Source organism: Mobula birostris, chromosome 7 (genome assembly GCF_030028105.1).
Source record: "Mobula birostris isolate sMobBir1 chromosome 7, sMobBir1.hap1, whole genome shotgun sequence".
Taxonomy (NCBI): domain Eukaryota; kingdom Metazoa; phylum Chordata; class Chondrichthyes; order Myliobatiformes; family Myliobatidae; genus Mobula; species Mobula birostris.
In genome coordinates, this window is record NC_092376.1 from 73,199,530 (window position 1) to 73,218,285 (window position 18,756).

Sequence of the window (18,756 nt, forward strand, 5' to 3'; positions counted from 1 at the left end):
ATTCTTTCGAGTGCAGGAGATTGAGGGGAGATTTGATGGATGTATACAAGATTATGAGGGAAATAGATAGGGTAAACAAACAGACTTTTTCCACCGAGGTTGGGCGAGACTAGAATTAGAGATCACAGGTTAAGGGTAAAAGGTGAAATATTTAAGGGATACCAGAGAAGGAACCTCGCTCAGAGGGTAGTTAGGGTGTTGAACCTCCTGCCAGTGGAAGTGGTGGATGCAAGTTCTATTCCAATATTTAAGAGAAAGTTGGATAAGTACATGAATGAGAGGGGTATGGAGGGCCATGGTCCGGGTGCAGGTCGATGGGATTAGGCAAATTAATAGTTCAGCTCAGATGAAATGGGCCCAAGAGGCTATTTCTGTACTGTGGTGCTATATAACTATTTCATTTTCCCTTTTACATTAAATATATTTGTCAATATTTCAATTTTAAAATAAAACTGATGGATAAGAAATTCATTCCAGAAATAAAGTTAAATTTTTTAAAATTTTATTGAAACAAAAATTTATCTCCCTTCCTTCCCAATAACAACAATGAAATCTCCAAACATAAATGTGATGTTTCTTTACAAACCATTGTTTCGTACCTATAACAGAACATCTTCAACCATAGGAATAAGTGCAGTTTATCCATTGGGTAGCATGTATGATTAAGAAAGCACTTGTTCCATTGTTATTCTGGTGTCAAATTAAACATATTATCAGTCACAGTCTTGCTCACCAAGACACAATGTTAAAATGTCATCTGTGTCAATAGTTTATACCTTGTGTGTTTCCTCCATCTGACAGAAATTGTAAATCACTGGGGAAAAAAATGAAAATCACCTTTACTTAAATAGCTATCACAACCATAATCACATTTTTTGTATAAAATTAGAGGGGAAAAAAAGCAATTCGGAAAAAGATGTTAAATAAAAACCTGCAAGAATTAACTGAGTATAAATGAGTAAAAATCAAAACACCCTTTTTACTGCTGGTGAGCACAGATTCACCATTCTCTTCTTATAGTTGCAGCTGCCAGGGATCATGTTCACCAAACTGTGAATTAACAACAGCAGTGTAGAAAAAATATTCTTCATTCCCACACATTAAACGAGATTGTGCCAAATACAGCAGATGCTACCTCCTGCATTTACAATTTTTGAATCTTTTTTTTCAATGCAGCTTCTTTCAGTTATACTGCAAAACAAGATGGGTGGATTGAAACTGGTGGTACTCGTTTCATGCAATACAATATTTAGCATACAAATTATACAGTAACTTAAATATACAGTAACAAAGCACAAGACAGCTTAGTATCACAGCTTTTTTTGATTATAAATGATTGAATATGCATAGTACCAAAGCATCCAAAATTACTTATAATACTGTTGAATAGCTAAATAGATAATCACATGATGATTTCAGCACGCAACATAAAAATACCTGTTGTTTCTTTGTAGAAATGTATGACATTTTTATTTGGAGTAATTACCATTTGAAAGGCTTTATTTTCTAGACGCACAATCTAGATACATTCATTATTTGTCATTCAGATAATACTTCCGTCATTCAAAAAAGGCATTGGCGCAGATTTCAAGTTTTAATTCTATTGCTTATTTAAATCCAGTTTTTTTAATGCACCAGCACACATTAAATGCTGGTCCATATGGTAGGTTCAACATCCCCTCTTAAGATTGTACTTAAGACTCAAATAGTTTTTGATGTTTCAAAATAGAAAGCCTCAGTTATTTGGATTAGAATCAAATTTATTCATACCCTCATTCCTCATTCTACATACCAGACATGAAAATTAAAATCCTGCACTTGTACACCAATTTTAATTATTTTCAGACATTTGGAAACATTTCATAATAAATGACTGATGAATTATTGCCATAATCTGTTGCATGCCATGCAGAGATTTGTTGACAGTTATCTTACAGAAAAACAGAAGCTCCAATGAACCCTACATTTGCCTGTAGCAGCAACACAGGCACTGGGCGTTGGATGTTTTGGGAACTGCAGCTCTGAGCACAACTATGAGCATTTTGCCTGATACAAGGATTTGTCTGTAGCCAACACTAAAGAAAATCCTGCCGGTCCCTCATGACTTGCACTGCAAAATTAGTATTACATTTATGAAAAATATCAAGTTTAAAACCAGCAGAACTGATGGAGCTATCTTAAACCATGGCCAGAGTGATCTAAAGCAACATACAATGAAAATAAAAGACAAATTGCCACATTAAGTCAATTAGCATCTTTTTTGGCATTCACTTTGGAAGAATGTGGCTCTTTTCTGGCGCTGGGGCAAGATTATGCTGCAATTTGTTGATAGCAATGTCACAGCTACACTACCACTTTAAAATTAGGATCTCCCTTAGGTGGAAAGTTATGCATTAATACAAAAGTGTACTATGGTTATTAATAGTTCAAGAGAAGCCTCCAGTTTGAATGTAGTTGATCAATTGCAAATGCTGGTTTGAATATTTTAACACTAAGTGTTAAATATTTGTCCTCCACGCAGACCACAACCTTGTCATGGTTTGGAGGCTTGTGTGTCTCAATAACCCAGAAGGCTATATTTGCTGGAGTCAGAGTTTTATACTTTGGCTGTTGGTAGGGTCACCCCAACCAAACAGGTCAAAGGGTAGTGGTCCACCAGTCCTCCAGGTTTGGGGGTTCAACTCAGGCTAACAACCCCAGCTGGTAAAACTAAATTGTTACGGAAACAGCAATGAAGAATCCACCTACATTTGAGAGTGACAGTATTCCTGAGTCTCCACCCAGGACTTGCAAGGCTGACAGGTAGTGTAAACTGAGAGGAAGCTACTGACACGATGAAGGAAGCCCTGAACGCCACAAGAAATGGAGGACTGTCGTTGCTGCCCTAAATGCCAGCAGCCTAATAGGCAGCAAGTTCAACATTTGTGTGCAAAATACACACTTGTACTATAATTTTGGCACAGGGTGGCATTTATTCCTTTGAAAAAAATTAATGGAAGCAAATACTTGGAACATTGTGTTTTTGAACAGAGAATGCAAACTAACGTAGAGATGATATACGGAAGGATATTCCATGTAATATCAGTAAAGCATCATCTTTGCTGACATTGTTTTACTTGAAATGTCCATTCATTTTGCAACTTGTACAGAAAACAATGATCTGGTTATCCATGATTTTTGGAAGAACTCAGTCCAGAGTATAACCAGCAGAGATTCTCCTCTCTACAAGAGAGGCTACTACTGTCCTCTAACTAAACACGAATTCTGGGATTAGGTTTTTCCAGTTTGAGAATGATCCTGGAATATCAAACTATGGCCAGTAGCAGGATAGGTGGGCTCAAGAAAGGGAGGACACCATAAAAATTCAGTAGTATTTCCATAATTGCCACCTTCAGCTAAATCTAGACACTTAACAATAGAACCACTTGATTCACTTAACCTAATCTCTCCAAACAGGGCAGCATTATTCAGTTTTCTTTTTTAAATTAGCTCTAGCTGAAAACATTTATGGAAGCTTGGCCAACACAACGTGCACTCATCGTGGCTACGGAGGTGTCAGTCTCTTTCAACAATAGCAGAAACTTGTGCCTATAAAACCGAAAAATAAAAACTCAACAGAATCCTAGTTTGTCTTTGAAACATTTAAGTGTCCTTGCCCCAACAATAAACTTTCAAAATTACTTTCAAAAGTTTCAATTGCAAGGGTGCAGTAAAGTAGCTGAGCACAAGTTCTCAACGTCGAAATAGTGCTACACAATGTTTTAAACCACTCCTCAGCAATTAGTATTCTTTTATTAGCTGCAGTTATACACACTCTAAAAAGCTACTTTGGTATTTGACAGCTTCCATTGCCAAATAAAAGTCATACAAATAGGTAGTTTGTATAACCATCATTGCTTCCTCAACAAACAGTGGAATATAATTTAGCTCATCAGGAGTTGGACCATTTCTGATTTTTTTTCCCCTCTATCTTTATTTAGATTTTATTCCAGTGTTATTCCTCGTAGTGCCAATAGTTTCCAAAGAAATTAGGATCTAACTGAATTCCCGACTAACTATTGCCATATTATTTTGCCTGGTCTCAGTTTGCACATTAAAAAGCAACTCTCTCATTACCATTTTTGAGATGAGGAATTGGGTTTGATAAGCCCCAACAGAATTCACCTTTCCAAGCTGTAGCGCTCTGTTGTGCCAATTTCAGAAAGCAATTCTGTCCACTTCAAGCATCCACACTGTATCATCTCGTTTGCAATGTTTCAACAATTATTTTGCTCAAATGTAAATTGATGCTTTGAATTAATATTGCAGGAATCAATTTTAATTTAAGAAATCAAACGTAATGTAACTGAATGGCAGCAAGGGGGTCAAATTAACTTTTAACGTAGATCGATATTCATCTTCTATAACTGTTATTTGCTATTCAGAAAGAAAATCTGATTCAAGTTTCAACAATGAATGCTAAATGTCCATTAACTACTACCAATGATCGAAATGGTTTAGTAGTTCAAGCAAATTACCTGTTTTCAATTTGCTCAAAGCAGTGCCACTTCTACCACTACATTATTGTTTCTACAAATACATTATTCTACAGATTACATTTCTGGACTATGCAGAATGGGAAGGGGCATGAATAAAATTGTTTGTGACTAGAATACCGTTCGGGACAGTCAACATCTAAAGCAGAAATTAAACAGTTTCAGATGACATACACATAAACAAATACATTTATTTTAAACCGTGCTCTATCTTTAGTGGATCCAGTTCTTGCATCAAAGCTTAATTTAGCCCCTGCGGTTGAGCTTATAAAGGCAGATGTGCAAATAGAATTCAACTACAATGTAAATAAGAGAACGATTCATAGGAGGGTGAACAATGTTCATGCTAGACTTAAAGCGAACAAAGCCTCAAATGTCTGCATTGTTCATTCACATTTTGGATATTACCAAGATCCTCCTTCACTCGCTTTCTCTCACAAACCACTTCACATTTACACCTGACTGTAACAATTGCACAGGCAAACACATTTATCAATGGGCTGTGAATTTGGCAAGTGATATCATTGTAAGATTACTTTCAGTGTTAAACTTTAGCGAAGTCTCAGTTATTCTACAGTCAGCACAGAAAGGCTAAATGTTTTGGACAATGTTCGAAAATGGATTCATTGTCACTGCCCCAATAATTCAGAATCAGCACTAGTTCAGTTTCCACTGTCAGCATGTCCTTGGAGAAAATATTTGCTCCTCACTTCAGGTCATGTACCGAGTTATAGCCCGCAGGGCATAGAGGAGCTCAGCTTGCATACGTGCTTCCATCAACAGCAAGTTAACATGGATCTGAGAAAAATAAAAACAAGCAAGCTTTTTACTGATTGTTCTCTCAACAGAACAGTGGGTTAGAAATCATTCTTCATCTATTGCGCCGTTCAAGATTAATAGAAACATAGAAAATAGGTGCAGGAGTAGGCCATTCGGCGCTTCGAGCCTGCACCGCCATTTATTATGATCATGGCTGATCATCCAACTCAGAACCCTGCCCCAGCCTTCCCTCCATACCCCCTGACCCCCGTAGCCACAAGGGCCATATCTAACTCCCTCTTAAATATAGCCAATGAACTGGCCTCAACTGTTTCCTGTGGCAGAGAGTTCCACAGATTCACCACTCTCTGTGTGAAGAAGTTTTTCCTAATCTCGGTCCTAAAAGGCTTCCCCTCTATCCTCAAACTGTGACCCCTCGTTCTGGACTTCCCCAACATCGGGAACAATCTTCCTGCATCTAGCCTGTCCAATCCCTTTAGGATTTTATACGTTTCAAAAAGATCCCCCCTCAATCTTCTAAATTCCAACGAGTACAAGCCCAGTTCATCCAGTCTTTCTTCATATGAAAGTCCTGCCATCCCAGGAATCAATCTGGTGAACCTTCTTTGTACTCCCTCTATGGCAAGGATGTCTTTCCTCAGATTAGGGGACCAAAACTGCACACAATACTCCAGGTGTGGTCTCACCAAGGCCTTGTACAACTGCAGTAGTACCTCCCTGCTCCTGTACTCGAATCCTCTCGCTATAAATGCCAGCATACCATTCGCCTTTTTCACCGCCTGCTGTACCTGCATGCCCACTTTCAATGACTGGTGTATAATGACACCCAGGTCTCGTTGCACCTCCCCTTTTCCTAATCGGCCACCATTCAGATAATACTCTGTTTTCCTATTTTTGCCACCAAAGTGGATAACTTCACATTTATCCACATTAAATTGCATCTGCCATGAATTTGCCCACTCACCCAACCTATCCAAGTCACCCTGCATCCTCTTAGCATCCTCATCACAGCTAACACTGCCACCCAGCTTCGTGTCATCCGCAAACTTGGAGATGCTGCATTTAATTCCCTCATCCAAGTCATTAATATATGTTGTAAACAACTGGGGTCCCAGCACTGAGCCTTGCGGTACCCCACTAGTCACCGCCTGCCATTCTGAAAAGGACCCGTTTATTCCCACTCTTTGCTTCCTGTCTGCTAACCAATTCTCCATCCACATCAATACCTTATCCCCAATACCATGTGCTTTAAGTTTGCACACTAATCTCCTGTGTGGGACCTTGTCAAAAGTCTTTTGAAAATGCAAATATACCACATCCACTGGTTCTCCCCTATCCACTCTACTAGTTACATCCTCAAAAAATTCAATGAGGTTCGTCAGACATGATTTTCCTTTCACAAATCCATGTTGACTTTGTCCGATGATTTCACCGCTTTCCAAATGTGCTGTTATCACATCTTTGATAACTGACTCCAGTAGTTTCCCCACCACCGACGTTAGGCGAACCGGTCTATAATTCCCCAGTTTCTCTCTCCCTCCTTTTTTAAAAAGTGGAGTTACATTGGCCACCCTCCAACCCTCAGGAACTAGTCCAGAATTAACGAGTTTTGAAAAATTATCACTAATGCATCCACTATTTCTTGGGCTACTTCCTTAAGCACCCTGGGATGCAGACCATCTGGCCCTGGGGATTTATCTGCCTTCAATCCCTTCAATTTACCTAACACCATTTCCCTACTAACATGTATTTCGCTCAGTTCCTCCATCTCACTGGACCCTCTGTCCCCTACTATTTCTGGAAGATTATTTATGTCCTCCTTAGTGAAGACAGAACCAAAGTAATTATTCAATTGGTCTGCCATGTCCTTGCTCCCCATAATCAATTCATCTGTTTCTGTCTGCAGGGGACCTACATTTGTCTTTACCAGTCTTTTCCTTTTTACATATCTATAAAAGCTTTTACAGTCCGTTTTTATGTTTCCTGCCAGTTTTCTCTCAATCTTTTTTCCCCTTCCTATTTAAGCCCTTTGTCCTCCTCTGCTGAACTCTGAATTTCTCCCAGTCCTCAGGTGAGCCACTTTCTCTGGCTAACTTGTATGCTTCTTCTTTGGAATTGATACTATCCCTAATTTCTCTTGTCAGCCACGGGTGCACTACCTTCCTTGATTTATTCTTTTGCCAAACTGGGATGAACAATTGTTGTAGCTCATCCATGCAACCTTTAAATGCTTGCCATTGCATATCCACCGTCAATCCTTTAAGTGTCATTTGCCAGTCTATCTTAGCTAATTCACGTCTCTTACCTTCAAAGTTACCCCCTTTAAGTTCAGAACCTTTGTTTCTGAATTAACTATGTCACTCTCCATCTTAATGAAGAATTCCACCATATTATGGTCACTCTTACCCAAGGGGCCTCTCACGACAAGATTGCTAATTAACCCTTCCTCATTGCTCAAAACCCAGTCCAGAATAGCCTGCTCTCTAGTTGGTTCCTCGGCATGTTGGTTCAAAAAACCATCCCACATACATTCCAAGAAATCCTCTTCCTCAGCACCTTTACCAATTTGGTTCACCCAATCTACATGTAGATTGAAGTCACCCACTTTGGTGGCAATACACTGGATGCTCCAGATTTCATGACCTTGATTCTCAAGTACATCATTTGACGGGACCAGAAGGAAAAAATTCTCCACGTTTTGTTTCAGCTAAATTCAAAATGCCGATGAGATGTGAAAAGAATATTTTCATTCCAAATTACCTTGTTTTAAATAAAGGAGAGGAACAAGAAATAAAAATTAAGGGGGAATAGAAAGCTACCTTTTCAATTAATCTCAAATGTTGCAAGAAATAAAACAAAGCAGATTCCACTTGGATAGCTGAATAATACATTGACACATCAACCTAAATACATAAATGTAAAGTGATAATAATGAAGAGAAATAAAGTCATTTATAAATTCATTAAATTAAAAGGCATCACAGGTGTAAACTAAATCAAAATCAATCTTAACATCTAATACAGTACCCAGCTGTTTTGGTCTTTTTGATTCTTAGTTTTAAAATTAATCACCATTTTGTTTAAAAAATTTCTTTCATTAAGGGAGACAATTCAAAATTGATAATACATCATCAGTACCAGATCATAAAGCTGTTAAATCAGGAACATACTTTAATTTTCACCCAAGAGGTCACACACATTCAGGATACATCATGCAAGTACCACATAATTGACAGGAGGACTTCTCAAGGAGAATTTCATTTTTGCAATTACAGTCATCCAAGTATCAACTTGACACAGTTGAAGAATTTATTGGATTAGAAGGGGGAATTCCAGCCACAAATGACTAATTACCTCCTGTGGGGAAACAGCAGTTTTGCCAGCTGTTAAATTCAAACAGACCTTGAGGTCAGATATCTGACGGCCTGTCACCACTCCGCAGACCCCTCCCCCCACAACTACCACTACTAAACTCACATGAGCCTAGCAGATTTTATTTCAGATTTTCAGCATCTGCAATTTGATAAAAAAAAATTGTTATTGAGATATGGCGCAGATTAGGTCCTTCCAGCTCTTCGAGTCATGCTGCCCAGCAATCCCCCAATTTAACCTCAGCCTGTCCATTTAATTTTAATGGGACATTTCACAATGACCAAATAACCTACCAACCTGTACGTCTTTGGACAGTGGAGGAGAACAGAGCACTCGGAGGAATCCCAAGTGATCATGGCGAGAAGATACAAATTCCTTACAGACAGCAGCAGGAAATGAACACAGGTCAACGATACTGTAAAGCGTTGTGCTAACCAATACACTACTACACCAGTGGAGGAGAGCAATAAACATGCATTTTAGGTGACAAATTTATGCCAGTGCGGACTTGCATATTAGCATTTTAAACTATATTTTAAAAAGGCATCAATCTGAACTTGTTAAAAAGTTTCTGTTAAGAGGCAAGTTAGTTTCAAAACCTTCAGTAACATGGAAGTTATCAGAGTATAAACTCGGTGGCACATCACCCAAGGCCAACGCCTCCCAGAGTCCACTCCATCTTACTGCATGCCTCTTAGGTGGGGAGGGCAGGTCATTACCAAAAAAAAGCATGAACATACATTATGAATGATGAGCCTGGGCAATGGGTTGGGACAGCCCAACATTCGTAACACAGAAATGCAAAATTTTGAAAGGCTGAAAGTCTAAATATCTGACAAGATCACTACCCAAAGAAAAAACTCCTTCCCATTGAAAGATGGTAAAATTGTACAGAGAATTTCAATGCTTTACCCAATGTTATCCCAGATACTTTCTAAAAAAAAAAAGAGGATCTTAATTTCTTTATTGGAAAGACCTTCATTGCAGCTGTTCAAGGATCAGCTCCAGGCATCTATTGACCTCGTGGGTTATTGAATTAAAATCTTGAGACACTAATGAGTTGCTGCCCTGCCATATTACAAAATGCAAAGAATTTCCAAGTCACATTCACAAAGATATTCTTCGTGACAGCAAGGCCTACTGACGGTCACAAAATCTACTACCACAGCAATTTCAGCAATCAGTACTCTTCATTTCCAGTACATTACTTGTAATAAATTAAACATATTGACATCATGTTCTGAAAATCTTCCAACTTGATGGTGTATTTACCAGCGGATACATGCAAAGCACAAGTTAATCCTTTTCACCAATGCATGTTTGGAGAAATCAGATTTTGCCAATCTGTTGCCAGCTGGGAGTGAAATGATGGAACAGGTTTCTCTGAATCGTGGCATCAAAAAGCACCCTTGAAGAAAATAGAAGCAGCAGCGCACAAACAAGCTTTGAATTTACAGGATACTGTTCAATACTAAGCACTCAAATAGCAGTGGATTTCAATTTTGCAATCAATTCTGTGATAGGTAGCTCCATTCTTAGGAAACAAGACTGCAGTGGCCTCAGGGGACCTCTGCAGTGTGGTGATGTATTTACTGAAGGTAACTGGAACTGAAAACCAGTATAAATTGAGGAGAATGCTCCTTTCATCCAGTAAATTGATAAGAACTATTTGCTAAAGGAAATTAATAAACCAACATCAGAACAATCAAGGTACTGTCATGGCTTAATCATTCAATGTTATATAGGGCAAAGCAAACAAACGCCAAATGCTCAGCCTGGACACATCGAAGGCCACATTTATGTTGAAGGCTTAATTTTACATAATCATTACTTGGACAAGAAGCTGTAGATCACTTTCTGTATAACCGAGAGAGAAAGCAATCCCTGATCACAGAATGGGTGGAAAGTTTTAAAAACTGAATACAAGTGGGAATGTGAAATGGCAAATAAAAAAACATTAGAGAAGGAAGAACCTCCAACAAAATAAATGGGGGGGAAATCAGTAAAACACTATTTCCCAGTTTTGATCTACTCACCTTTTCAGAATGTTTGAATTGCCGCCAGTAGCTATCATACATGCGTTTTGTGGTTCTTTCAGGGTAGCAGGTCACCGTCTTGATATAGACCTTTAGACTCCGTTCTAGCAACTGATTAACTTCACCATAATCATAATCGTCATATCTTTAACAAAAATTATAGCAAGCAATTTCAATGTTGATATTTTAAATCTTTAAAAGACAGTGGCAATGTTAGAAACATTAACACACTTGATAACATATCTTATAACAAAAGTGAATAGATTTTGAAATAGAATTATTGAGGATGAGGGGATTCCACAATCTCTCAGTGTGTGAGGGGTTGTTAACCACAGGCTTGATGGCATCTGCTCCTAAATCACTAAGATAATAACACTAAAGTAAATGAAGTGTCAAGAAGTATTTACTGAAAATGGTACATTGCCATTGAACTAGTTCAATCATTTCTAATAACTGAATATTAGAATAGTCTGTTTTTACTTTTGAGAAAAAGATCATTTAAGATTGACTTCCACCAACTAGTTCTGGCAACACATTTCAATATGAAGACAACTCATTCTGTACTGGCTGATTTGCAAATATGGTAAGCAGCAAGAAAAGATGTAGAAGTTACTCTGAGCATGCTTTACTCAAATCAATAACATCATAGTCATTCAGATCTTTGGCCTCAATATCATTTTTCTGCCTCTCCCTCCCCTATGGCCTTCATTTCACATTTAGTAGATATTTGCATATCAGTCCTGAAAATACTAAATGATTAAAAGGTCAGTCAACACATTCTGAGCATACATCTAGTTAAGAGGAGAAAACAAAATTACAAGTAGAGATTTCAAAAGGAACAATTGTGCTTGACAAATTTTCTCATTAGATCTCTTAACATGGTAACAGACGTGGTAGACAGATTTATTAGTCACAGTCATACTTTATTGATCCCGAGGGAAATTGGTTTTCGTTACAGTTGCACCATAAATAATTAAATAGTAATATTTAAATTATGCCAGGAAGTAAGTTCAGAACCAGCCTATTGGCTCAGGGTGTCTGACCCTCCAAGGGAGGAGTTGTAAAGTTTGATGGCCATAGGCAGGAATGACTTCCTATGACACTCAGTGCTGCATCTCGGTGGAATGAGTCTCTGGCTGAATGTACTCCTGTCCCCAACCAGTCCATTATGTAGTGGATGGGAGACATTATCCAAGATGGCATGCAACTTGGACAGCATCCTCTTTTCAGACACCACTGTCAGAGAGTCCAGTTCCATCCCCACAACATCACTGGCCTTAAGAATGAGTTTCTTGATTCTGTTGGTGTCTGCTACCCTCAGCCTGCTGCCCCAGCACACAACAGCAAACAAGATAGCACTGCCCACTACAGACTTGTAGAACATCCTCAGCATCGTCCGACAGATGTTAAAGGACCTCAGTCTCCTCAGGAAATAGAGATGGCTCTGACCCTTCTTGTAGACAGCATCAGTGTTCTTTGACCAGTCCAGTTTATTGTCAATTTGTATCCCCAGGTATTTGTAATCCTCCACCGTGTCCACACTGACCCCCTGGATGGAAACAGGGGTCACCGGTGCCTTAGCTCTCCTCAGGTCTACCACCAGCTCGTTAGTCTTTTTCACATTAAGCTGCAGATAGTTCCGCTCACACCATGTGACAAAGTTTCCTACCGTAGCCCTGTACTCAGCCTCATCTCCCTTGCTGACGCATCCATCTATGGCAGAGTCATCAGAAAACTTCTAAAGATTACAAGACTCTGTGCAGTAGTTGAAGTCCGAGGTGTAAATGGTGAAGCAAAAGGGAGACAAGACAGTCCCCTGTGGAGCCCCAGTGCTGCTGATCACTCTGTCGGACACACAGTGTTGCAAGCACACGTACTGTGGTCTGCCAGTCAGGTAATCAAGAATCCATGATACCAGGGAAGCATCCACCTGCATCGCTGTCAGCTTCTCCCCCAGCAGAGCAGGGCAGATGGTGTTGAACACACTGGAGAAGTCAAAAAACATGACCCTCATAGCGTTTTCTGGCTTGTCCAGGTGGGCATAGACACGGTTCAGCAGGTAGATTACATGGTCCAGATTATAAAGACACATTATAGTTAAAGGCAGCTTTATTACAGGAATCCCAATGGGAAATTACTGGAGATGAACAGGGGCATAACAGCCTGATTAAAATTGATTAGAAAGAAACAGAAGTCAAAGAAAATGTCTCTCCCGTAAAATTGTTATTGATGTTCCACTGAGTTCAAACTGCGGCCATGTGTTTTTCTCCCACTGTGAACATCAAAGATTTGATTATAGGCCTGATAGGAATAGTGTATAAGTGTGTATATCTCAAAAATCACAAGTTTTAATGAGACATTACTGGACCAGAGGGATTTGGGAATTACAGATTCAATGGACAGTAGCCCATTAACAAAAAAAATAATGAGCGCCTAGAATTTAATCCAAAACCCTCCCCCAAATGCTGTGAATGTTGGATATCCAAAATCAAAACAAAATGTTAGAAATAGGCATATGAGGTACTATCGAGAGAGAAGGGGTGAGCAAGCCAGCTTCTAGTGTCATACGTGATACATGATTGAGCAGTGGTTCAGCTGATTAAAACGGCAAAGGAATGATACAGAGTGGATGATATGCACGGTATTTGCAAAATCTGAGGGACAAGATGGTAGATTGTCTGCAAAAAAAAAAAAAACAACTGAATAAAAGACACAAAAACCTCACTACAAGAACTGGAAGAGTGAGCCACTGGTTGAGGTACAAGGTCTAACAACATTCAAGTGTATATGGTTAGATACTGGCAGACAGAAAGGATGGAAGGGACAGAGAACAGAATGGATAATTGTGATGAGGCCTATCTGATGACATGAGGCCAAATGCCAACAAGAGCTGTATCCATGTAATAAATCTATCCATTGCTTAAACAAATTGGACCCACCAGCTTAGTCACTATCATGCTTCTTAGATCTATTAATGGTGTTTTCAAACTATCAATTTCTAACTGCAGGGTTTCCTTTTATAGGCCCAATTGGGTGCTTCTCTTAATTTGCACTATTCAAAATTTGCTCAAGATCCTATTCAAGATTTAAAGCTTTAAGATGCAATTATTTTGAAGATGATGCACTGCATATTCAGATATTCACCTTATTCCAAACATGCAATGAACATAGTTCCATATAGCTCTTCTTAAGGTGGTCGTATCCACATCTTCATGCGTAGCCATGGTGTTGTAGGTCAGGTTGCGAACCATGCGAAATTTTTCATCAAGCAATTGGCCAATATCAGAATAAAGACGATTAACTAGAGAGAAACCATGATCCTCCCAGGAGTAGTCCTATAGAGAGAGGGGGAGAGAAGGGCAAAGAAGGATTAAGGAAAAGGGAGAGAGAGAATAATGGTTAACTTGAGAGAAATACACTGGAACAATGAAGACCATCAGTAACCTACATCTCTTAATTAGTGAAAGCAGGAATGTGAGAAGAAGTCACAGTATATGCTTGGACAAGGAATTAGCCAGCAATCTTTGTCGATTGAGCTTCCAAGCAAGTTAGTAGACTGGCTGCGCAATCCAGAGGCTCTTCTTCCATAAATGACCCTTTATGTTCACAAAATGCTATTGACATCTGGTGAGTCCCAGGCTTACTAGTGATCAGATTCAGATTTATTTATCACACGTACATTGAAACATACAGTGAAATGTGTCGGCTGTGTTAACAACCAATGCACCTAAGGATGTGCTGGGGGTGGTCTGCAAGTACAGTCACACACTCTGGCATCAACGCAGGGTGCCCATAATGTTCAGCAGAACAAGAGAGCATTGGTAAAACACAGCGGCAGCCTACCGGCAGAAGACAAAACTACTGACTACTTTATTAATCACACTTTTACTGGAATATGATTTTTCTGGAATCTATTTGCTGCCAGTATGAACTGAAACATGGTGTATACGGGCCAAATCAAGGCAGTAGGGGCTGGGCCAGAGAGTGAGAAACGAGCCAATGCACGGCCATTGCTGAAACAGATGGGGCCAATTTGAAGCAGCAGATCCGAGCCAAGGTAAGGCAGAGTCGAGGCAGTGGGGCCTGTGTCCAAGAGCAAGGAATGAGCCAATGTTTGACTGATTTAAGTGGCAGGTCTGATTGGAAAGATCAGTACGGCTGAAATCGAGGCAGCGGGACCCAGGCCCGAGAGCATATTGAAGCAGCAGGGCCCGGGTCTGAGGGTGGGGAACGAGCTGAGGTTTGGCCAATTTATTCACTGAGCCAGACTGAAAAGTTCAGGGTGCCAGGGCCAGAGAGGAGGGATGGGTCCGTGTTCAGCTTGCTGCTTGGAGAGGTTTACTGTTCTCTGCCTGCAACTAATGGGCCTCTGGATTGGCACATGGGGCTGCACGACGCACAACCCAGCACAGATGGAAATCGTCCAAGAAGCTAGTCGGATTTGAACCCAGGACCACTCGCTTCAAAGTCCAGTGTGGATGTCACTACACTACCAGCCAGCATTTTCCATTTACGATGATCAGCATATTATCTCATTTGAGCTCTGAATTAAGGAGAAAGTTGATCAGCAACCTTAGTCCATTACTTCGTGTTCAAATCTGATGGAAACTCCTTCCCGCCTTGCTCTTGGTCGGCTGCCCACACTTACCCTCCCTCCAGCACTCCCCAGCAGTCCTACAACTTCACCAGTGTGACTGGATTGGTAATTTGAAGATGACTCTGGCTCATTAGACCAGACTACTTAATTACTGGCTGAATAACAATGTATTCTACACTGCTGTGCCCACAATAAATGGATGACAAACTAGGCTGATTCTCGATTATGATTAGGAACACTAATGGCAGGCTGATAATATCAATAATACTCTGGTTTGTGAACAACAGAATTGATGAATCCATCATTCTACACTGTGACACTTAATTCAAGATCGGCAATTTATAAGTCTACGACAAGAGGGCACGACTTCGGGATTGAAGGACATCCATTTAGAACAGAGATGGTAAATCTGTGGAATTTGTTGCCATGAGAGGCTGTGGAGGCCAAATCATTGGGTATATTTAAGGCAGAGATAGATAGGTTCTTGATTAACCAGGCCATCAAGGGGTATGAGGAGAAGGCAGGGGAGTGGGGATGACTGGAAGAATCGGATCAGTTCATGATTAAATGGTGGAGCAGACACGATGGGCCGAAAGGCTTACTTCTGCTCCTATACGTTATGGTCTTGTAAGCTTCTCCAGATACGCATAATATATGATGGTGACTTTATTGGGCTCTTGATTTGGCAATTTCATTGTCAAAAATCTAATTAGAGAGAGTTTGGTTGTTCAGTCTGAAATGGAATCTCATTTGTAATTACTTCCCCTTTCTGAAAATGAATTATTTTTTCCTCTCACTTGTATCAGGAGAGATATCCTAGCAAATTCAGTTGTACTAGGAACATTTGCATGGCATGTTTTGTTACAGATCTTTGAAAGAAGAATCTATTTCTATTGCAGCTAAATCAGAGATAAGTTACCTGTGCCCGGAATGTAGGAAGCTGATCATCCCCTCGTCGGGCAAAGTCTTTATACCCAAAGCTTGGGTCGTCTACATAGCGAGATATGCAAGAGGTTGGAACCCACTCATCTTCGTAAGCTGTTGGGTCATTAAGTTCAATGCATAAGTAATGTAAGCATGAAGGACAAATTCAGCCTCTTCCTATGGTAAAGAAAACAAAAAAAGCAAAACCGGAAGGTTTTTTTGAACACTTGTGAGAAGGCATCAAAACAAAAGGGAGATTTTACTGACCAGTGATCTGGTTCACTCATAACCATGAAGATTTGAGTAATATTTACAACTTGCAAATTTACACTCAAAAGTCTTTTTTTTTGAAAAAGCAAAAGGACAATTAATAATTTATTTAACAATTATTACCACATTCTTGAGAATATTCAATACAAAATAGGGTTAGGAAAACTTATTTCAATTCATTTTAATCAACTTTTCCTACAATACCAACTGAACACACTTCCAGTGAGCGGAATTTATTATTCCTCTTGGAAATTAGTTCTACACTTTCTGATACCAGTCCTAACATTTCTCTATTCTATTCTCCACTCCCTTTTATGTATGCAGCCCATTTTCATCCTTATTTGATTTTATATCTTTCAGTGCCTGTTAATAATAATTTGTCGCCTGATAGATAATTGAAGGATACCTCTGTTGTGACAGCAAGTTGCAGGGAACTGACACCACACCCTGACTAGCAGACTTTAAACAAAAGCGTCAGGCCCCAATGATAGAGCAATAAAAACCTGCACCAACCAACTGGCGGGAACGTTCAAGAACATCTTCAATCACTCACAAGACAGAAGATAGTGGCTGAAGGGACTTACGCTAGCTGGTGGTCTGTCAGCAGTGGTTTTCTGCAGGGATGTGTGCTGGGACCTTTGCTGTTTGTGATGTACATAAATAACCTGAATCAAAATGTAGATGGGAGGGTTAGCAACTTTGTAGATGACATGAAGATTGGTGGTGTTTGTGGGTAGCATGGAAGACTGGCAAATAATACAATGGGATATAGATCAGTTGCAGATAAGGGCAGAGAAATGACAGATAGAGTTTAATCTGGCCAAATGTGAGGTGTTGCACATTGATAGGTCAAACGGGAAGAGATATAATACTGCTGATGAGTAGAGAGATCTTGACGTACAAGTTCAACTCCCTGAAAGTGGCTGCAGGGGTTGACAGGTGGTTAAGGCGGCACATGGAATGCTTGTCTTTATTACCCAAGGTACTGAGTTCAAAAGTCAGGAAGTTATGTTGCAGTTTCATAAAACTCTAGTAGGCCACGTCCAGGGTACTGCATACAGTTCTGGCTGCGCCATTACAGGAAGGACGCTGGGGCCTTGGAGAGGGTGCAGAAGAATACTGCATAGATCAGAGGGCATGAGCTACCACGAGGGTTTTGACAAACTTGGGTTGTTTTCTCCAGAGCAGCAGAGGATGAGGGGAGATCTGGTAGAGGTTTATACAATTATGAGAAGCACTGGTAAGAGTAGACAGACAGCATCTTTTCCCAGGATTGAAATGTCTAATACCAGATGAACATGCATTTATGGTTGAAGTGCATAAATTCAAAGGAGATGTGAGTGGCTATTTTTTTTAAAACAAAGAATGGTGGCTGTCTGGAATGTGTTGCATGAGGCAGATACATTCAGGATTTTTAAAGAGATGTTTAGATAGGCACATGAACGTGAAGGAAAAGGAAGACTATGGAGATTGTGTAGAAGTGGTTAGTTTAGTTGGCCATTTGATTGCTAGTTTAATTGGATTGGCACAACACGGTGTACCAAAGGGCCTATTCCTGTGCTGTACTGTTCAATGCTCTTTGCTGACAATCAACACCAGCATACCTCAAGAACACGTGCTTAGCCCGCTGCTCTACTCCCTTTATGCCTGTGACTGTGTGCCTGGGCACAGCTCAAACATGGTCTATAAATTTGCTGATGACACAACTGTTGGCAGAATCTCCGGTGGTGACGAGGAGGTGTACAAAAGTGAGATAGATCAGGTGGTTGAGTGCTGTCGTAATTACAACTTCAGTTGGACCAAGGAATTGATTGTGGACTTTAAGGAGAAGTTGAGGCTTCAATGCACCAATATGCATTGACAGATCAGCAGCAGAAGGGGAGAGTAGTTTAAAGTTCCTTCTGTCAACATCTCTAAAAATCTATTTTGGGCCCAATATATTGATACAATTACGAAGAAGGCACGTCAGTGTCTTTCTTCATAGGAGTTCCAGGAGATTTGTTACAAAGACTCGAGCAAATTTCTACAGATGTACCATGGAGAACATTCTAACTGGTTGCATCACTGCCTGGTTTGGCGGGGGGGGGGGGAAGAGTGGGTGCACTGCACAGGATTGGGAAAAGCTACAGAAGGTTGCAAACTCAGCTATAGCTATCACTGGCAGAAGCCTTCAAAAGACGATGCCTCAAAAAGGGAGCTTCTATCATTAAAGATGCCCCCATTGCCCAGGACAAGCCCTCTTC

At 40.0% G+C, this 18,756-nt stretch overlaps 1 protein-coding gene across 1 annotated transcript in view; it reads right to left on the reverse strand.

Annotated features, from left to right (window-relative positions):
* Positions 1 to 480: 480 nt before the first annotated feature.
* The window catches only part of LOC140200297 (sestrin-3-like), a 138,530-nt gene continuing 120,254 nt past the window's right edge, over positions 481 to 18,756 (reverse strand). Inside the window, exons 7-10 of the mRNA XM_072263408.1 lie at positions 16,239 to 16,357; positions 13,867 to 14,057; positions 10,723 to 10,867; positions 481 to 5,333 (exon numbers count right to left, since the gene is read on the reverse strand). Coding sequence (XP_072119509.1) covers positions 5,247 to 5,333; positions 10,723 to 10,867; positions 13,867 to 14,057; positions 16,239 to 16,357 — 542 coding nt within the window. The 3' untranslated portion in view covers positions 481 to 5,246. The remainder of the gene's footprint in view (positions 5,334 to 10,722; positions 10,868 to 13,866; positions 14,058 to 16,238; positions 16,358 to 18,756) is intronic.